The 22,185-nt window shown below is 43.0% G+C and overlaps 1 protein-coding gene across 6 annotated transcripts in view; it reads left to right on the plus strand.

Moving 5' to 3' along the window:
* Positions 1–22,185, plus strand: part of NCKAP5 (NCK associated protein 5) — a 977,613-nt gene that overhangs the window by 855,768 nt on the left and 99,660 nt on the right. For all 6 annotated transcript variants that reach the window (XM_046019767.1, XM_046019766.1, XM_046019772.1 and 3 more), the window contains 4 exons: positions 2,441–2,542; positions 7,615–7,803; positions 12,618–16,384; positions 17,110–17,287. In XM_046019767.1, coding sequence (XP_045875723.1) covers positions 2,441–2,542; positions 7,615–7,803; positions 12,618–16,384; positions 17,110–17,287 — 4,236 coding nt within the window. The remainder of the gene's footprint in view (positions 1–2,440; positions 2,543–7,614; positions 7,804–12,617; positions 16,385–17,109; positions 17,288–22,185) is intronic.

Genomic DNA, 22,185 nt, shown 5'->3' on the forward strand with positions numbered 1-22,185 from the left:
CGCCACCAGCAAAAAGGAAGTGGAACATCCCTGAGCTTGTGAGCTTTCATGGTTATTTAAAGCAAGTTGTGCGGAAGGATGATATTTACCTACCATTTTCTTGCCTGTGGTCTTAACACAGAAATAGATTTTGTTTTCCAAGTCATTTTGTATTTGCCTTACATATGCAGAAACTGTAACAACAGAGGATTCACGTGTGCCTTAGCATTCAAGAAATTGCCTACCATCGACTCTTAGTTTTGACAAGTAATTGGTGTAAGGCTCTGTGAATTTCAGTGTACTATCTTACCTATTCCTGTTGCTGATTATGGGACTCCTCTCCCTACCTGTGGGGTAGGTTAAGGAGCCACTCCCAGCTCTCTGTCACCAGCAAGGATCTGAGGCAGATTCAGTTACATTCCCAAGTAACATTTGTGCCTTAGAGAGCTGGAGCTAATGTCTCCTGGCCTCTTGAGCCAGGACCTGTCCCATCTCCCACATAATGTTACTGACTTCAACTGAGGGGAACTGAGCGTTTGGCTATACATTGCTAAAATATAACATCATCTAGGAAGATGCATTTATACATACATATATTCATGCAGAAAGCAAAGGATGACATCATATATTTGATGAGTGAAAAGCAACCATGAACCAAATTACCTCAGATGTCTAATCGAGAAGGACTCTTCCCTAAAATCACATGACATACCACTCAAATTCATCATTTCTTTTCTTGAATGTCATTTCCTATAACTTCTTGGACTGTTTGCATATTGATAAGTGTTTCCTTAGGTCTCAGAACATTATCATTCTTTTGGCACTCTCTCAAATTTTAAAACCTATGTGTGGGTGAGAAAAATGTAAAGACATCTTTCCTTTAGAAACTACAATACTACTCACTGAGTATTACCCACCGTGACTGTTGTCCCCAGGAGACTCAGTTTCTAGAGGGAGCTTGGGGTAAGGAGTCTAAAAATCATGTAGAAACAACACCCTGATTCTCGTTACCTATCGATGTCTTAGAACTGCTGGAGAAATTAGAACTTTCAAAATAACAGGCAACCAGGTTAAGACTTAGGCCCATTTTGGTGAAAGTATTCTGCAAACACAGATTGAGGTAAGTCCAAGTATTGGTCTGAAGCAAATAGTGATTTCGAGCTTCACTTGGAAGAAGGAGGATGAGCCATAGCAGAAAAAAATGCCTTTGCTCCTGCAGAGGGAGGCAACACAGTCCTACCTCAGGCCCTCCCTCCCTCGGCCACTGAAAGCGTGTCTGTCAAGTGACCATCCAAGCAAGTACACAGGGCTCTCATGCAAGTTCAGGCTATAGGGAGTTCAATGGAGAATGTAGCTAACGTGCCTCGTGTTAGCGGAGTTTATGGTCTCTGTTGACAACATGGTGCATCTGCGAGGACAGAGGGACCCATGGGGCCACCCCTGTACTCCACGATGATCCTAACGTTAATTAGTGGTACAGAATCTGAGACGTTTCCTGGATCAACATCAGTATGCACCAGGGCCTTTCCAGGAAGAGAAAGGACCAGTAAAACTTTGCAGAGGTGGGGGAGGCATGCTTAGCTACATTATTTACTTACCCAATTCGATTTTTTAGTGTCTGAAGTCACAAAAGTTGTAACCAAGACAAACCAGGCTACGAGTACCATTTTAAAATGTCATCAGGCTAGCAGAAACATTAGACATAAATCAGGAGTTTTATTGTATTTGCAATTAAACAGATCAAATTTAATGTCCACAGAAAAGCTTTAAGTAATTAGTATGAAGATTAATATAGTGAAATGTCCCTGGTTTAGCAGGCCTCCCAAGCAAAGCTGAAATAAAGAATTGGGTATATAATCAAATAGCATGTGAATATTAATGCACAAAATCCTCCAAATCCCCAGATCCCAGATGCAATTATTTTCTATTCACATTAATTGTTCCTAACAGATGACATTAATGACTTTGAGTTAAAATGTGTCCAAGGAAAGATTTCACAAGATCAATGCTGTTTAGAAATAAGGTCACTTTTATAATTATTTGCTCAGATTTTAACCACTGCTCAACATAATAAGGTTAACGTGGTGATTGTTTTCTAATGTGGATATCAAAAGTTAATTTTCATACCAGCCAATAAGTGTATTGGATGATTCATGTCTTTCCTGCTACTTATTTTCCACCTACAACTTACTTTTTCCTACTACTTATTTTCCAGCACTGACTGACAAACTCTGAGAGTGTGATTATTATTTATAAGCTTGAGTTTGCATGTGTGTGTGTGTGTGTGTGTGTGTGTGTGTGTGTGTGTGCGCCAATAAACTAGAATAAACTTTTTGGAGTTAGGCTATGTATTATCTAATCTAGAAACGTCAACTCCTTTGAGATTTAGCTGTCCAAGGCAGGATTTTGAAACAAACAATGAAGTCATCGCTATGCCATGTTTCTGCTTGTTTCTACCTAGAAACTTCATTCACGCATCTTAGATCTTTCATCCGGAGATTTGCTTTCAGACATGGAAAGAAGCCGGAGTCTGACGCAGTCACGGACTGATGTTGAGATGCATGTGAGTCTCCCTCCTGCCTTCAGATCACTTGTTTAGGTTCTTTTCCTTCTATCAAATATGATGTCACAAGTGAACCATAAAGCACATCCTTGAAGCGTTGTCAGGCAGATAAAAATACCTCCCTTTCTTGTGTTCTCTGAAATTCAATATCATGTCCCCCAGCTGATAGAGTAAGCAGAAAGTGTCACTCCCAGCAAAAATATCATAAATCTTGGCTTTGTCCCCAAGATACCTTTTTAGGTATTGATTACATCTCAAAGTCTCTGAGAAACGGTCAAGGAGCTTTTTATTAAAGCCCATGTCCTATATTATTCATCCTACTTTTATGATATATTATGTATGAACTTTTAAAAATTCATGGGCTGTACATTTTTTTTCCTTTTGGTAGGGTTAGCTTTGTGCTTATTTGGCAAAACTTCAAGCAGTGTGGCTTTTAACTCTCATCGACATAAAGCAAGTAACTTGGAAAATACAAGAGCCAAATAAATATGTAATGAAAAACATTAGGCCTAAAACAATGATGGATGAACATTTGTTGATAATTGGCTTTTGATTTTACTGTACAATTTTATCAGTGTAGATAGGATATTCTATATCAAAGGTAAATATTCTCAGTGTAGATTAGAATTAAATTTCAATGGAATGCTGTCACTTTAAGCATTCATGAAGACCATAATGGTGTCCAATCTATCATAGGGCCTTAAGGTCAGGAATTTTTTAAGTGTGCGGTTTTTACAGAAGAAACGCTTGCCATCCTTCTTTCTGTCTCTCTCCTGTTTTAAACTGAAATTGTGGATTTTGTATTGCATTTCTCACAGTAAGGATATTAAAGCCTACGAGTCACCCTAGGTAGTGATCTAAAACACACAATGAGAAAAGTACATTTCAAGTAGTGCAAATGGGGTATTTTGCCGGGGAATTCCACATAGTAAAGATAATGTTACAGTGGAAACCACTATCCATTTTCTTGGGCAGAGAATAAGTTTAATAATAATCATTATCTGTTACAAATTAGAACTCTTCCCAGTTGGGTGCTTGGTGGTCAGTGTTCGTCCAGTTCTGCTTGTTATGAAGGCCTTATTGGTGCTATGGCAAGGGACTAGAACCTGGGCCCAATATTAGAATGTTGTACTGGCTGGGGGACCTTACGTAAGATCTTAATGCCTCTGTGCCTCAATTTCCCCATCTGAAGAACGGGCATAATGATACTTCTTTTCTATTTCTGAAAATTGTGTTGAGGATGACATGACATAACCCATAAAATGCTGGTCCCACAATGCCGGCTAACACTGGGGAAATAATAAGATCTCTGCTGTGTAGTCCTCTTCCGTTCTTCTTCGGACTTGGTACGGTGCCTCAGCCGCATAACACCACAGCAGAGATGGGGAATGACTCCGGACAGGTATCTGCTAGGATGTATCTACAGAAGCTCGCATCAGGAATTTCAGAAACAAAGCACACCCGCACTTTTGGCTTTTTCTCCATCCTGTTCTGGTGTGTGAGGCATCAGACAACACTGGTATAGTAAGAAGAACAATATGGCATCTCTTAGGGAGACTGTAAACTTAGGATTTACTTTGAGAGTCAAGACACATGTATCTTAACAAAAATTAGTAGTAGCAACACCTGGATGTTACTAAGCGTTACTATATGCCGGGAGTTGTTCACATTCAGTGATCTTAGGTGGTCAGTGCTTTCCTCATCTCCATTTACAAAGAAAGAAATTAAGGCAAGGAAGGGTTAAGTAACTTCCCCAAGGTCAAGGAGTTAGCAAGTGGAAGAGCCAGGATTTCAGCCTAGTACATGGCTTTAGAATTCAAGCTCTCAGCCACAGAACAGTTAGCTCTTCGCTGGAGTAGGTAATCCTGCTTGATAATCATGTGCTGATGAAGGAAACTGCAGGAAAAAGGAGCCACGTTGCAACTGTGATGTCTGAGATCCTGGATCCCTTATTAAACTCAAACGCTGATTATTTAAGGTGGGGAAAATATAATGCCTTAGTAGGGAGGACTGGCCCTCTTCTTCTTTTTATTTTTTTTTAAAGATTTTATTTTTCTAATTGAGAGAGAGAGAGAGTTACTGGGCATATCCTTAAGCAGGAGGACAGACAGAGGGAGAGGAAGAAGCAGACTTCCTGCTGAGCTGGGAGTTCAACGTGGGGCTCTGCCCCAGGATCCTGGGTGAGCTGAGCTGAAGGCAGATGCTTAACCAGCTGAGCCACCCAGGTGACCCTGGCCCTCTTCTTCGTAAGGAATTAGTCTGTAATTGCCCCAACACACACACTCTCTCTCACACACACATACACACTCTCTCTCTCTCTCTCTCACACACACACACACACACGCACACACACACCCTCTCCCCAGTGCATGGCCCTTGGGTAGGCTTTGGCCATCCCCTTCATCCTGCTCCACGCAGTCCCAATCAGGCTGTGAGATGACACATTTCACTACCAAAAAACCCACATAGGAGGTAGACTTTTCTCACAGCTTCCCCTGGGGACTTCCTACTCAAAGTCCTGGACCAGCAGTATCGAAGCACCTGGGAATGTCCCCAAAATACAACATCTCTGATTCAACCTCAGCATGGCTGAGTCCGAATCTGTTTAGCAAGATCTCAGATGTTACATGTGCACAGTGAAGTACAAGAAGCCTACACGTCCCTGCTTACTACCCCAACCCCACCTGCCTTTACATGACAGTGATGGGCCTTCCCCACCTCCCCGAAGTATCCTCATCCCATCCGGGCAGCTCACATTCACGGTCAAGGAAGAAGCAGCCGTTCCATGTAATACGTGCCCTCCTTAATATGCACCACCAGGCTCACCCAACCCCTCACCCCTCTCCCCTTCAAAACCCTCAGTTTGTTTCTCAGAGTCGTATTGCATGGAACACTGGGTGTGGTGCATAAACAATGAGTTTTGGGACACTGAAAAAAAATTAAATTAAAAAAAAAAAAGCTGCAGCAATTCTTGACTTTGCTAGCTCTGAGGTCAATTTCCTGTCCTCTGAATCCAACATCATCCCAGAGGTACACACGTGGGCAACAACTGGACAAGGATGTTTATGTGTAGAAAGAGGCCTGGGAATTGAGTTGAGTTGTAAGAATCATGTTGATATCATGTTGAGAGGTGGAGTGGGAAGGAACAGGTGGGGGAAGAGAGAGGGAAATCATATAAGCTTCAGTACTTTGGGGAAAGGTGGAGCATGAGCTATAACCAGAAGCCATGCAGAGCATGAAAACAGAGGGTATTTTCTAGAAAAGTTTAGATCTGGATGGCCTCTCAGGACACAGACACAGTCTCTCTCTGGAGAACTGACCTACCTGTCCGAGCAGAGGCAGTCCTAAAGGAAACCACCACCTCAGTTAAATCAAACAAACGAAAAAGGCAAGAGGTTTGGGGATGGCAAAAATGGAAGGCACCCAAGCAGAAGTGAAGTGTGATGTGTTACTTCTGAAAGCGGGTTCCAGATGTGTGCAGGGCCTGACGCGTCAGGTCGGGCACTCCCGAGCAACGGCAGCACCGCTTGTAGGCATCTGTCATGAGACAAATACAAGCTCCCCTTAACTAAGCCACATGCACCAATAAACAAGGTCATAAATCAACAGATAATGCTGAATGCTCAATTTTAAGACAAATTTCTTCTTTCAGTGATATTCAGAGCCGGATTTTTAGCGGTTGGGGAAGAGAGTAGTAAAATTGCTTGGCATTCTTAGATCACTTAATGGGATTGTTTTGCAGCAAAAATGAAGTATTGATAGCAGGCAGATGCCTGATATGAAAACCTAACTTTATGAAGCATTATGGATATTGAGTAGAGGGGAATTTAAACATAGCCTCTGTATTTACATGGGAGGTTAGCATGTCCCCCGAGTACTCCCGGGATAGCACGCTTTGCCTTCCTCGAACAGGTGTTTGGTCACCGTCAGCTGGAATTGCATTTGGAGAACAGTGGTAAGTACTCAGGTACTAAAGGCACCAGTAAAATGTCAATAAATTGCATAAGTAAGAAACTTTGCCATTCTGCAAATGACATGAAGACAGATGGTTTCCCATCAAAGAGTTTCTGAGACAAGCTTTATATAGATAGGAGACTGGAATGAGGCTGTAAGGAGAGACTTTGTTCTTGTGATCAGGATGCTAAATTAATTTAGCTTGGCCAGCTCTTGGAGATTCATCTGTCACATTAGGAGCTGAGAAGGGGGCTGTCAAGATGTGCTGGGATGTTTACAACTCGCCTGTGCCTCTACCCCTAGAGTTCTAACCTCCTGGATCTTTTGTGTGGAAACCAAATCTACTCAATGTGACAGTTTTTATCATTTGGACAGCCAGCTGATACGAAAAATCCTATAACCTTTACAACAGAACCTCGTGATTCCCCACTGGTGTTCCACTGGACATGGCTTCCTGGGCATTTGATTCCTGATTTGGAATGATGCTGTCAGAGCCATAGGGGACCCTGGGAGTAATCTGATAGAGCTGTTACCCGCTCTACCCCCCCACCGCAAAGGAACACCCTGAGGTCCATGGAAGTTAAATGCATTCTTTGCTCAATATCTCATACCAGTGGCAATGTGATGTCCAGGTCATTAGACTCCCAGTCTAGTGCTCATGCTCTTGAACCCTACAGCCAAAGACGTTACTCTTGTCTTTATGCTTCTGGACCATTAGTCTTATCTTGATATTGACCTGATTCTTTGACCGGTATGCCTAGTTAAAGTGGGAAGTTTCCATTGTGGTAATTCTGCCTAATGGTGAGGGCAGCTCACCTACTTAGACCTGGTACTGTGCTATACGCTTCCGACCTGGAGCCCCATTTGGTCTTTGCAGTAACCCCATAAGGTAGTCAGTGTTATCATGATTCACTTAAAAAAAAAAAAGTGTCGCTCTAAGGGATTAAATAATTCCCCCTAGTGTGTTAGTAAGAGGCAGAGCCAAGATTGGAACCCCTAGTCTGTCTGACCCAAAAACTTTGCTTCTCCCCACTGGGCTACCTTCGCTCTAATGTTAACTTGGTATCTGCTGTCCCCAAAGCAAAGCCCTCGGCTCAGAGCTCTCCTGCTTTTTTTAGGAATGTCAGCTGAGTGCAAAATCAGGAGTCCCTGCTTTGAAATGCCCTGGTTTGGGGGTTGTCATCCCTGGTCGTCTCTGTCCTCGAAACAGCTGCAGCAGCAGTGAGCTGTCTCTTTCGAGCACGTGCAGCGAGTACTCCAGTGGCTCCTCCCACACGTGGCACGATGGGAAGAACCTCAGGAAAAGGGTAAGGCCACCTTTCAAGGCACTTGAGCATCAGAGTGAGCCAGAAAAGAATCCTCTTCCGGTCGCAAGGTGGAAGGTGGGTGGAGGGCTCAAAAAAGAATGCCCACTTGCCGAGAACCTATTCATTCACTCCCCACAAAACTAGACACGGGGATCTCCTTTCCTCCATTATATGGGAGAGGAAGCCGGTTCAAAAAGGTTAATCGCTTGCCACAAGTCACACAGCAAGTGAGGAGTGGAGGGATGATTTGACCCAAATGACTTGGATGGCATGGGAGGGAGTTTGAGGGAGGAAGAATTTTCCTTCTGTGCTTTGCTGGAGCCCACCAAACTCCTAGATTTATGTCAAGTTGGAACCTAGAGCCCCAGCCTAATGGAACTGACTACGCTTCAGACCAACTCAGACATTTCCAATTAGTTTTATGGACACCCTCTATCACTGCGACGCTCAGAGAGACTTGTTAATGTCCACCGCAAATGAGAGCGAGTGAGGCCACTTGCCAAGCCAACCCAGACGGAGCATCCCTTGAGAACTCAAAGAGAATCCCCCCCACCAGACAATAGGGAGGGTGGTGCATCAACTCAGAATAAATGACCAAAACTTTTGAAAGTATCATTAGCTTTGTCGGAATTTACTACTCAGGCATAGCATGTATTATATTGACCTCCTTTACTCAATTTTATAGCCTCATAAGACACTAATTGACTATAAATTGGAGGGTGGTATGGCAGAGAGAGAAAGTACCGTGGTAGGTGACAGGGACCATGGCTTCTGAGTTACTAACGAAGTCCTGCCGCTCCACGGCTCCCATCTGTAAAGGGGACCCACACAACTGTTGATTCCTTCAGGCTCTGAACAAACATCTTTGGACACTGGGGAAAGCCAAGTGTTTGAAACAGCTATCTTCGCAGCTTCCCAATGTTGAAGAAAAGGAGAGTACACAAGCATGGAAACCCTCAATCAGAAGGTTTGGGGGTGCCTGGGTGGCTCAGTGGGTTAAAGCCTCTGCCTTCAGCTCAGGTCATGATCCCAGGATCCTGGGATCGAGCCCCACATCGGGCTCTCTGCTCAGCAGGGAGCCTGCTTCCCTTCCTCTCTCTCTGCCTGCCTCTCTGCCTACCTGTGATCTCTGTCTGTCAAATAAATAAATAAAATCTTAAAAAAAAAAAAAAGAAGGTTTGGAGGTCATTTTTCTATCATCCATTTACGATTTGGAAGCATAGAAACCAGGAGGACTCTGTAACTGGCAGAAAATAGTGGTGAGGGAGTAGCTTTGTTATACTCTGAACAAGAACTTGGAAAAAAATTTTGAACTTGAATTCAGAGCTTATTCCCTTGGACTCAGCCTCCTAATACAAAGTGTGTATATTATTAGAGTTGTTCCTTCTGATCCGATGTTCGAAATTCTGAATAATGATTGCTGGGGCCTGGCTCTTAACACACTGGGAAGCCCGGTCAGGGATGTTCCCAGTCTTTGTGATTGTAACTGGCTTCACGGCCGCTGCTCTCCTCTCTTGGCACCCCCTTACCCCCTCTCCTTCTCAGAGCCTTTATCTTGTGTTTCTTTTCCTTGCCTTGACTTTCTTTTCTTTCTTTTTTTTTTTTCTGAAATTCTCCTAATTTGAATAATCCTTTAAAAGGAAACCTCTTCCCTGAAAACGAGAAATTAAGTTTTTATGCACTTCGTGCACATTCAGGTGACCGTGATCTCGAGATGTCATAGGGAAAAGTCCTAGTTCTCAAGGACCCAGCAAACTGGATCCACTCCCGTAGAGGCATTTACATTTATACTATTTCAGGAACATCTGCAGTGCTCACCATGTGCCACATACTTATTTAGTATTCACTTACATAATAAACTCATAGAATATGAATTTGAAGGGGACTATAATATTAACTTACAGAATAATAAGTATATGACCAATGGTTCTTTTATAATTCACAAGTATTTTTTTTCAATATTGTTCTGTATGGAAGCAGAAAGGAAGCCTGCAGGAGATACATTAGGCTGCCCTACTTGGAGGAATCTGGGTCTAAGTCACAAGTACTTACCTGACCCACGCAGCCTTGAAAGTATTTCACAAGTATTAGCTCATTCAGTGCTCATAAGAGTCTAGTTAAATAGGTTCCCCTATTCCCCTGTTATACAGATGAGAAAATGGAGGTGCTAAGAACTAAGTAGCCGGCCAAAGATCTCATAGCTGGTAAGTAGCAGAACTGGCTAGTTGGTTCCAGAATCACCCTCGCCATTCTGCTCTGGTGGCTTTGTTAAACCAGCCATGTTTGGGATGGATTTGTTATATTAAGGCAAAGAATGTCCTTAAAAAAACAAAACAAAACAAAACAAACAAAAAAAAAACTACGTAGAACTGCTGTTGACCAGTCAAGAAATAAGAAAGGACTGTGGGCATCAAACCCAGGCCACTGCTCTACCAGGAGAACTCTTCAGCTAATTTCACCACTCCCCGAAATAGCTGTTTTCCAAGCAAATCATGAAGCTGCCTATGGAAATGCCAGCTCCTGCCGCCATCTCTCCTACAGGGGATGCATGCTTTTTTATTCTTTCAATTTTCCAGAGTGTTCCAAACTTTTCTCAGGTTATTAAATACCATAACATCCTGTGGAAAACTGATTGAGGAATGTGACTAATCTCACAGGATGGAGAGCCCGGGGCCCTGGGAGGTTTGCAGCCGCTGGCCCTAGGATGAATCAGACCACAGGGGAGACAGGCTGTGAAGAGGCAGCAGGAGGCGGGCTGAGCACATCTTCCACGGGTTGAACAAATCTACCTTTTTCAAGCTCTTGCAGGGTACTTTTGCTGGCTTTTCTTCTTATTGTGAAGGTGCCTCTCAGGATCATGAAAATTCTTAGAAATCCAAACAGTGGCAGCCTGCCCACATTGGTCCTCAATACCCAGACTCACTAATAGGATTTCTCCTGATGTCCAAAGAAGTTTTTAATGGTGTAAAAGAAAAGGAGAGGAAAGGGGAAGCATCACCAAACAACATCGATCCACAGCAACTTCTGACCCTGGAGAATTTTCTGAAGAAAATATATCATTTGACTTAAAAACAATGAACATAGATAAAAAAATAAACAAACACCATATGTTATTGCTGATAGCAAGGGTCATTTTAATGGAAATGTCTTAGATGCAAACAGATGTTCACCACTTACAAAAAAAAAAAAAAGGCTCCAATGTAAGTTTCTGACACTTTTCAACCTCTGCATAGGAGCACATGATCTGTGCTCAGTTATAGGGACGGGGGCAGCTGATGTAGAGATGCCAAAGGGGGTTGTGCTCTTAGCCAGGATGGACACAGAGCACACATCTGAAACCATCAGATTCACTCACCCAAGTTCTTCACCATTAATCATATAGCCTTAAAATAAAGAAAGAAAGAAGAAGAAGAATACGACGATGACTGAGGCCAGTGCCCAAATCCCACTGATTTCCCAGAGTCTTAGTCTGTGATTAGCGGGTTCCATTTAGGAAAGGGGTGTGAGGATAACCTACAATCTCTATTATGATATTGACTAATATAGAGGAGAGAATGGAGGTTGAGTTTGGCTCCAGTAACCTGGCAACGCCTTTAGGCATGCAGGCTCCAGAGCCAACCTGCTGCCTGGGTGCAAATCGCCACACCACCACTTTAGAGCTGAGTCATAGGAAGAACCTGGGAAACCAGGGCAGAAAGCATTGTTCCAACTCTTCCTTAACTGTGCAATCTCCAACAGACTAACCATGCTGCCTCTCAGTTTCCTCCCCAGTAAAACAGGGTTGATAATGTCTTCCTCACGGTGTTGTTCTGAATATTAAATCAAAGCCCTGTTCCAGTGGTTGCTACGCAGCAGACACTTGGGAAATGCTAGCTTTCTCCTTCTGCCCCACCACTTCTTGTTAGCTGTACTATGAAAAAGAGGAAGGTCTGTGCATAATATAATGCTTTTTCTGTGTCGTTTCTTGGTCAAAACTAGCCCTGGTATTTGGAATGGTATGAGGAACAGGAAACTGACCTTCCTTGGTAGATGAATCATTACCATAGGGTTCTAACAGCTAAGGAACGTCCCACTGTTAGATATATATGTAAGTGTCTCACAGATGTTCCCCTTCTACCAAATAAAGTCCTGAAGTCACAGAAGTATCAAACCTTCACGTGGAAGGGACCATAGAGATAGGGACCAACTTGCCTTTCCCTTTGCCCTCTCTACCTCTCAAAAACACTATACAGTGAGGCCGTATCTGGTTATTTCCTAAGTGTACCTTGAACCTATCTTCACGATTCAGGTCTTTGCCATCCCACTTCTTCTACCGAGAAATCATTTCCCCCATTTATCAATCTTACCCTTCATTCAAGGGCTGGGTAGGTTTTAAAAAACCAAAATCAAAACAAAGCAAAAAGCTCCTTATATGCCTTTCATGGTTTTTCTTAGCAGAGGTTTGATTTCTCTCCTCTGAATTTCTGGAGTTCTACTACATTTGTATTGGTCAATTATAAAACACAAATACATTTGGGTATTGCTCCCTTGACTTCTGGCTATTTGCACCCAGTGTCCTCTCCCCTGCTGATCTGCATGCTCCTCGAGGACAGGCTCCTTACCTACTACTTCATTATATCGCAGGTTCCTTAGCTCAGAAGCTGGCAAAACAGAGATTTGCTACATTGTTAGTGATTAATTTGCATTAAACAATTAAGTGTCCATTTATAGATGAACACTTAACTGCTAGAATCAAGTCTAATGACAGACTTTTCCTTTTTACAGTTGTGATCCACGTGGTTCAGTGATTTCTGATACCTACTTTTCTTTCCTAGAAATCATCACAAAACTGGGATAAAAGGCTAAGTATTGACTCTTCACTCCCGAGTGGCTTTGCTAGTCCTACAGATGAACTACCTCCAACTTGTATCAAGGAAAGTCACATTTTGGAAGGACTGAGAAAGCTACAGAAGCGAAAAGTGCTACTTGAACCCCCATCGGTGATAACCAAATGGGGTTATAAAGATTGCATGAACTCCAATGAAGGGATATATTCTCCAGGAATTAAGAGCAGCAGCCTCAAGGACTATCCCCCCTGCAAACCAGCTGACAGGAGGAGCCCCTGCAAGGAGCCCCACGAGACATTTGTTTATGACACAGATTCCCACGATGATGCTGATGAGGAGTCTTCCTCCTTACCCTTGCCCCAGGCAGTTCCAAGCCGGGGCTGCAGGCTGCACAGTCATAAATTAACCCACAGTATTTCTGACAGCCTATTTGGCTGGGAACCGAATAGACAACACTTTTCAGAAGGCACATCCTCAGTTTACCCAAGGGAAAGGCCTGAAAAGCTGGCCAGTTGTGCCAGCAACTGCCTCTTGGAGAGGAAGCTGTGTCCGCATGCGCAGACGCCTCAGGTACGGAGAGAGAGGGAGCCATGCGACCCTGGTTCTGGCCATGTGGCTCTCAGTCTCCGCCTTTCAGACACTGAAGACAATGAAGCCCTCGACGAGTTGCACATAGGTAGCAGTGATGAGAAAAGCCCTTCAGACTTGTCACTGACTGCCGACACTGACAAGTCCATGGAGAATCTGGACATCCTCATGGGATTTGGGAAATCTCAACTTGGGTCTCCTGAAGAGGAGGAAAAACAAGTGCCCATCCCCTTAGAGAGTCGGCCAAAGACATTTAGCTTCATTAAGCAGCAAAGGGTTGTAAAAAGGACTTCTTCAGAAGAACGCATTACTGTCATCTTCGATGCCGAAGACGGCGAGCCCATTGAATTCAGCTCTCACCAGACAGGCATTGTCACTGTTACCAGAAATGAGGTTTCCATCAACCAAGCCCCTACTGGACCCAAGGCAGAACACACTGAACCTTCACCTCAGGGAATTGCTCATTTACAGCCGAGAGCTGCTGCGAGAGACTACACTTTCCTAAAGAGACCTGAAGAGGAAACCGAGAAAAACATTCCAAAAGGTGACAGAGATAACATTGCGGTGGCCCGCAATGGTTCCTTCAGCCCCAGGACAATAACACAAAGTCCTCAGCGACAGAGACCAGGCAAACCAACATTGAATTTGTCATGCCAGAGTAGTTCTAGGTCTTCGGTGTCCATGGGTATCTATCAAAAGCAGAGTCTGACAAAAGTCCCTGCCAGGGGCAAGGCTTCACCTCAGAAGTCAAAAATCACGGAGCCTGAAGCCTCAGCGAGAGTCCCCTCCTCTGGCCCAGTGTCTCTTGAAAAATCTCCAGCCTTAGCTCCTGGGAAACTCTCGCGGTTTAAGAAGACTGAGGGCCCAGCACCCCTTTTTGATTTACATACAGATTCACACATTCCAAAACACCCCAGCCATCTGCTTCATGGCTCCAAAATGTCCAGCAGAAAGGATTGGGTCCCGTGCTCCAAGAGTCAGAGTCCAGCATCACAGTTGCTGCCAAGGTCCCTCACTGAGCCTAGTGACCATGGAGAATCCCCGACAAGGGACAAACACTGTGACTCTGGGCCAGAGGCAGGGGTGAAGTCACCTCCCCCCCCTCCCCCTCCAGACAGGTCAGGCTCCCTTCTCGTCAGGCCCGGTTACGACTATTTGCCCCCACCCTCATCAGCCAAGCCTGAAACCAGGGTCCCCAGTGAAGCAGCAAGGACTATGTACAAATCCCCCCCTCTGAAAGGACCCTCTGCTCCTATTATTTCTTCTAATCAGATCCTGGCAGAAGTGCCGGGGAAGAAACCTTCTGTGGCCTTCAGAAAGCCTGTCTTCACTCACCCTCCACCCTCCACAGAAACAGTGATTCAAACCAGATGTTCCGCACATGCCCCCTCCAGCTCCTTTGCTGTGATGGCCCCAGGGCCCCCAAAGGTTTCCCCAAAGAGAGGTGTCCCCAAAACTCCGCCTCACCAAATGCTTGGGACCACACAAATGGACACTGGGTTACGGACTCCCAAGAATTGTCCTTCAGCCCATGAGCCACTGGAAATCCTGTCCTCCAAAAGTGTGTCTCCAGGAAGAAAAGTTCAGCTGAATGACTGTGTCCCCACATCACCTAAGCCTTCCTTCTTAGGGGTGAATGAGGCACCATCATCTCAGGTTAGCAGTCACTCATCATCACCGTCTTCCAAAAGCCATAACACCCCATACGGTTGTCCAAATGCTCATGAGAAAGGCCTGAAAACTCGCCTCCCAGTTGGGCTCAAGGTTCTCATGAAGTCTCCCCAGTTGCTCAGGAAAAGTTCCACGGTGCCAGGGAAACATGAAAAGGACAGTCTGAATGAAGCCTCTAAAAGTTCTGTGGCTGGGAGCAGGTCTAAGGCCGAGGACGCCGGGAATCCAATGAGCCTGGAGACCATAGCGGATAAAAGAAATGTTTCTCCACTGGGTTTTCAGGCACAAGGCAGGCTGCCTGAAGGGCTTCCCCCTGATACAGCAATGCCAGAGTCGTTAGAAAACAGCGTCCCTGGGGCTGATGGAAAAGATGGGGTAGAAAACAAGTCTGTGAAAAGATCCCTCTCCTCCAGTAAGCCACACCTAAAACCAGCCCTAGGCATGAATGGGGCCAAAGCCCGCAGTCAGAGTTTCAGCACTTACTCAGGAGACAAGCCCCCTACACCCCCCTTGGAAGGGCCCAGCAAAGTTCGAACTCAGATTATCACCAACACTGCTGAGAGAGGCAATTCCCTCACCCGGCAGAGTTCCTCGGAAGGCTTGCCTAAGACCCCTTCTGCCCCCATGTCTGATGGTCTTCCCGGTGCTGGGAGGCCTCTGGGGCATCCCTCCTCCAGGCAGGGCTCCCCCAGGAGTACAGGCAGCTCCAGTAGCCAGCATGGGAGCCCAAGCAAGTTGCCTTTGAGAGTCCCTCCTAAATCCGAAGAGCACCCCACCCCACGTGGAATGGAAGATGAGCAGGGTTACGCCGAGGGAGGGGGCCCCAGTGAGGCTGTCCCTGAGGAAACAAGCAGCAACCATTACAGATGTCCACCCACACCAACAGACTGCCCACAAGCCCTGCAGAATCCTGGGAGGACACAGCGTCCGACCAGTTTTGAACCGAGCAGGACATCCAAGCTAGAAACTTCTGGAAGGTGTCCAGATACTTCTACAACCAGGACTGGCGCTGTGAGCCCCGAAGCCCCCCTCTCACCTACAATTGAAGAAAAGGTCATGTTGTGCATTCAGGAAAATGTGGAAAAGGGCCAAGTGCAAACAAAGTCCCCCTCTGTGGAAGCAAAGCCAAAGCCCGGGCCTTCTTTTGCCAGCTGGTTTGGTTTTCGGAGTAGACTTCCAGCTCTCAGTAGCAGGAAAATGGATGTCTCCAAAACCAAAGTGGAAAAAAAAGATGCAAAAGGTTTGGGGTTTGGAAACAAACAATTAAAATCGGAGAAGAAAAAAGAGAAAAAGAAGCCTGAGCTGCAGCGTAAAACAGAAAGTGAACTTACCAGGAACACCAAGGTGGCAGAGAGTCCAGACAGTAGTTTACGAAGCAAAAATGATCTGAAAACACTGCAAGGCGTTTATGACCAAATGAGGTTTGAACCAAGAAATAGACCCAGCCCTGTGACATGTTCCACAAAAGATACGTTTATGACGGAACTTTTGAACAGGTAACGTGTTGGCTGGCGAAGGGAGGGTGTGAAATGTCAGGGGTACCCCACCACCGAAACAAAGAGAGTTGTTGACTTCCCACCCAGTAAGCCCCAGGCAAGCATGTTTTCACACAAGCAGAAATGCAGAATAGCAGTCTTTTCTACATTAGCCAGAATTTAAACAATGAAATAAAAGTTAGCAATAAAATGATAATTTAGTCCATGTTACTTTGTTAACCAAACCAATGGTCTTTGAAATTAAAGAATGGGAAGTTTTATCAAGGTTGATAGAAATTCAACCTATACTGGAACCGTGAATGTACCCACATGGCATGAAATGGAAGAAAATTATACATACATTTTAAGGTATGCCGACCTCGTTGATTGTACCAAGCAAACGTATACTTAGAAACGTTGCAGAGGTAATTACATTTCCCGCTGATCTTAAGCCAGACTTGTGTTTAGCAATCACTCTTCGGTGGCTTTTATTTTGCTCCCTCTTCCCCCCGCCTCACAAGCAGTTAAAAAAATAAAAATAAAAATAAATTTTTGTCAAATCTAAACTGACACACTACTGGAATGTCAGATGAAGATTTGATCAAGGCCACTGACAAACATTTATCACTCAAAGGTTTAAAGACAAAGAGATACCAAGAGGTCACTTTAAACATTAAAGGATTGGGAAAAGTAGTGACTGAAGAAGAGCAATGTAATTTATCAGAGGAATCACTTTCTACCTGCAGAGTTGATAAGAAAGCAGCTCAACAGACAGAAAGTGGATCAAATAATGTTTCCTGCAGGAGTGTGTTAAAGGGCAGCTCCCAGGGCTCCTGTCTCACCAGCAGCTCTGCAAGCACTCAAGGAAACCACAAGAAAAACATCAAAACCAAAGCCGATGTGGAAATACCGAAAGGCTCCCTGGTAAGTGTTCCACCCATCCTGGTTCCTAAGTGAACCTGCCTGGGTTCTTTCTACCTTTGCTGATGGAAATGGATGAGCAAGAGATTGGGAGGGGTAGGAAAGTTCCGGAAAAAGGAGAGAAAGCTGGTGATGGCTTCCCGCAGAGAGGTAGCAAGGGAATTGCTAACGGGCGCTCCATCCCTTAAGGCTGCTGTGTTAGCTCCCTTTCAGGAGGATGGTGGAACCAGACAGTGCTGGCAAATGACGCTGTGATGTCAGCTGTCATCTTCAAATTCTACTCCTGTGCAGGGGATTTGTTTGATGATCTCTTCCTTCATTCCCAGTGACACAAAAAGGAAGGAACATGGTTATGAAAACCAAAAGTACTAAACAACTGGAGAGAATATTGGCCATTTTGATGATTCAGTTTAAGCACTGTTCATTTTTTTGGAAGTTCTGTCTATGTACCAATTCCTCTCACCTAGATATGTGTTAAGGCCAAGAAATCTACTTTGCAACTTGTCTCTTAATTGTGAGGTCCAGAACTCAGGAGGTAATTTCCTTAAAAAAAAAAAAAAAAAAAAAATGGGTGAAAGGGCATTTTCCATTTCCCTAGCACTTGCTAGTTTCAAATAATAGTTTTGTTTTGAAATTACCTTAAGTTGCACTGAGTCTCCTTGCATTCCTTCTGTTCTTGCGTAATTGCTTTGGTGATGTTCATTGTTTCTTTATGTAGGTTTTGAGGCACTTATATAAACAAAGATATTCTTTTTACAGAATTACCATATCCATATATTTTTGTAATGCAATCAAAGAAATTGTAAAGTATGGTACCTGCTACCATTTTCTTAGGGAAGCCTAGTAATTATACGTTTTTGGTTTTGGTTTTTTTTGGTTTTTTTTGCTGGAGTGGTTTAGAGGTGATTTTAGAAATAACAGTTGGCATTATTAGTTATTAAGAATTTCATAGGTGTATTTCAGTTGACAGCAAATGCACACTCTTCTTTCAAAGAGCTCTGGGCTCTGAGGAGCTGTAGTCTTTTACAGTAAACTCAGAAATCCTATGGGAACTATGTTCTTCGCAAAAAAAAAAAAAATTTCTTTCCCCCCCTTTTCTCTTCTGGGCTTCCGTGGTATCCTCCCTTCTTTGAAAACATAGATGTCCCCTGCATTATAAGCGTATCTAAGACTTATAAGCATATCTAAGACTGCCCTTGTAGTGTCACCGAAAGGAAAGAGAGAATGAACGCTTGGAAATGTGCAATATGCCAGAAATTCAATCCCACTGATCTAAAACTTTGATAGCCTGGCAGAGCCCCTTATCGGAGGCACTCAATTTAACTATGCCCCATTTAATATGTTTCTGACAGCTTAGGGTATATCTTCACTGCACAGAAGTACCAAAAAAAAACAAAAAGACCCTCTGTTTGGCTTTACAGTTTCATTTTTACTTTCTTGTTACTTCCTAATGCTAAAATAATTTCTGTGCTTTTCGTCTCTTGTCTTCAGTCTTTCACAGTGTAGTAATAAGTGTCCTTTGGTCCTTTCAGAATATCTACAAGAAACACTCTTACCATTTGCTGTAAAGTACAAAGATTCCCTAACCACCCCAAAATACATAATCATTTGGGATATGCTAATTTTTTCTAGTTAGCTACAAGAGGAAATTAGTCATGCTGGGAAGCTTTTCCATATAGAGGAATATTATTAACCTGGGTAGCTGACCAGCCAGTCTTTCTTTCTTTCTTTCTTTTTTTTTTTAATGTAAAATGCAATGTTTTTTGTTTCATCTCTGTAATCATCAATGTGGAGTGGACAAAAATTACTAATTTCAGAGAGGACGTTGCCATAGTCTCCTCTGGGACTAGTACAAGACTAGCAGTGAAAACCTATTTATTATATGTTATCAGCTTACACAGGAAGTAAATTAGATGCAAAATAGGATATATTCTAATACCATAGCACATTGATGGGAATACCCATGAACCTCTTAAAATTCAGAGTTTGAGAGAATTTTCCCCTACTAGGGCTCAAGGTAAATTTGCTGTCCGCTTATTTTAAACTATGTTGCAAAAGATTCTTCTCATTGTAGTTACTTGGGATAAAAACAAGAACTGCACATAATACATATCGTATGTTGGGTTTTTTGGTTTTTTTTTTAATAAAGTCACTGTTCAAAATCTTATATCACCATCTCTTCCCTTTACAAACCAAGACTTTATTTCGTTATGAGGGTCCTCAGGGATTTTAATTATTTTAATCTGTGGTGATTATAATACAAAGATTATTTCCATACATACAGCTACGTATGTAGCTGACCTCCATTTAGTCTGCTACTAATTCTGTATCCATATCCATTTTCAGGATTCCTAGATACATTTTTAAAAATGCGTAAAAGTCCCATTAATTCTTTGCAGAATTAAATTTTTTTCTCCTTTCAGAGCCTTAATTAGAGTCTTATGTCCCCATTTAGGCCATCATTTACAGACCACTTAGCTCTAATTTTTGTGTAATTTAGACAAGGGCCATGTTACTTTGTACTTTTACTTGAATTATATAAAATCATTATAAGAGGGGGAAAGGCATCCCCAGCAAAGATTGCATTGGTATTAAGTAAATAAGCAAGAAAGAAATGCGTTCTATTGCAGCATGTCATAAGTCCTTCCTTCCTGTGGATTCAGATAATTTTGTGAAATGAGAAGTCTCAAGGGAAGGCAGCTCCAGGCTCCTGTTTAACTATCACTGGACAAAATAAAAATTGTTAACAAAATTAGCAAGATCATATACTTTCATCATGCGCTGGGAAGAGATGGCCTTTTCAATATTTTAATTTAAATTATGAGTATTTTTTTTCTCCCAGCGTCCCGTAGTCTGAAAAAGAAAATCACTTATGCTAATAAAAAAGCATCAAATACTATTCCATTAAAATGGTACTGTGGTGATGAAATAGGATAAAATAGTACAATAATTACGCAAATTGTTATCATCTTATTAAGTTCTGCAAAATGTTATAATTTCAGTATCCTTAATTGAACAGTTCTGTTCTAAGTGCTATTTTGATGCTAATAAGAAGCATGCATATTTTTTCCCTCCTCCTGCAAATTTTTCTAAATGACTAACTTTTTTAAAGGTAATGCTTTCTGGAGTTTTCCTTCCAAAAATTACTTCCTGTCTCACTCTCACTTAGGTTCATTATGTTCTTTTCTTTTCTTTTTTTTTTTTTTTTTAAGATTTTATTTATTTGACAGAGAGAGATCACAAGTAGACAGAGAGGCAGGCAGAGAGAGAGAGAGAGAGGGAAGCAGGCTTGCTTCTGAGCAGAGAGCCCGATGCGGGACTCGATCCCAGGACCCTGAGATCATGACCTGAGCCGAAGGCAGCGGCTTAACCCACTGAGCCACCCAGGCGCCCCCATTATGTTCTTTTCATTTGCAATAAACTTCGACTGCAAAATGTTGTCTTCTTGGGAAGCAGTTCATGTTAGGATGAGTCAAGGAAGAAATGTAAGCAGAATTTCAAATGAAGGGTGTCCCCAAATGTTGGGTTTAATTCTAAAAGTAATATATAATGTAATATATATAATGTACATGCATACATAATATATAATGTACATACATACATAATATATATGTTATATGTGTGTTGTGTGCATGCATATATATATATATATATATATATATATATATATATATGGTGAATTATTTTCTCCATTTTCCTCCAGAGTCCTTTGTAAGCTCCTTCCTCCCTGCATTTTCTAATAATAGGGGTTAGTAGAATATAATGGGCACAGTGACCTTTAATGGTTTCTTGTTAGAGATCAGTATTTGGTACAGATTTTGACTACAAGGGGAGAGCCCAAAAGATGGACAAGAGTTGAAAATGCACCATTACAAGGCATCCAAAGTACTGACAATAAACCTAAACCAAAAATATCCAAGAGTTATTACCTGAGTTACCTGCAACTTCTTACCAAATAGGATATTGCTTGACATTAATTTGTATCAGTTCCTGTTAGAACAATGGCCGAGAAAATTCTCTGTCTCTAACCACCATTCTTTTCTGAGCCAAACTTCTTGATTTTGTGAAAACTCTCATCTTTGAAGTATTTTGTCTCATGAAGTTCGTCCCAGTTGTCTCTATCTTTGGCAAATTCTTAATCTCGAGTTGCCAGCCCCTTTGTCCCAGGAAAGTTCCCACAACCTCTCACCAATACCCAGCCACTGCGTGATCAAGAGTGAAAATTAATGGGGCGCCTGGGTGGCTCAGTGGATTAAGCCGCTGCCTTCGGCTCAGGTCATGATCTCAGGGTCCTGGGATCGGGCCCGCATCGGGCTCTCTGCTCCGCGGGGAGCCTGCTTCCTCCTCTCTCTCTGCCTGCCTCTCTGCCTACTTGTGATCTCTCTCTCTGTCAAATAAATAAATAAAATTAAAAAAAAAAAAGAGTGAAAATTAATTTTAAGTTCAGCCTCTGAAAAATGTAAATAATAAGGGGAATCTACTGTCAAAATAAATTATGCCCCTCATTTCCATAGGCAAATGGATTTCTTTAATAACCGCCTTGCATTGAAATCTATTTGTATAGAGAATTAGAGCCAACAAGTATACCATTCTAAGGCACTCCCCCACTTGTCATTCCTTTGCTGATTTTTCACCTATCTTCTTCAGATTTTCCTGTCATGTGTCATCTGCTCCTCATGGGTCATCAGCCCAGGAAACCTGAAAGAACTAGGGGCCTTTCCTCTGATAAGTCCCCAGAGGCCATATTTAGCATTCGCTGTTAAGCAAATAGACCCCTAGGAAAGTCTGACAAGCAGCTGACAGGTAGGACTATAGGATAGCCTTTTTTTTTTCTTTCCTCAATATGATGCTCAGAGAAAAGTGGTAGTTAAGTTCCACAAACGGATTAGGGAACCAGAAGG

The sequence above is a fragment of the Meles meles genome, chromosome 9 (assembly GCF_922984935.1).
Source record: "Meles meles chromosome 9, mMelMel3.1 paternal haplotype, whole genome shotgun sequence".
NCBI classification, from domain to species: Eukaryota; Metazoa; Chordata; class Mammalia; order Carnivora; family Mustelidae; genus Meles; species Meles meles.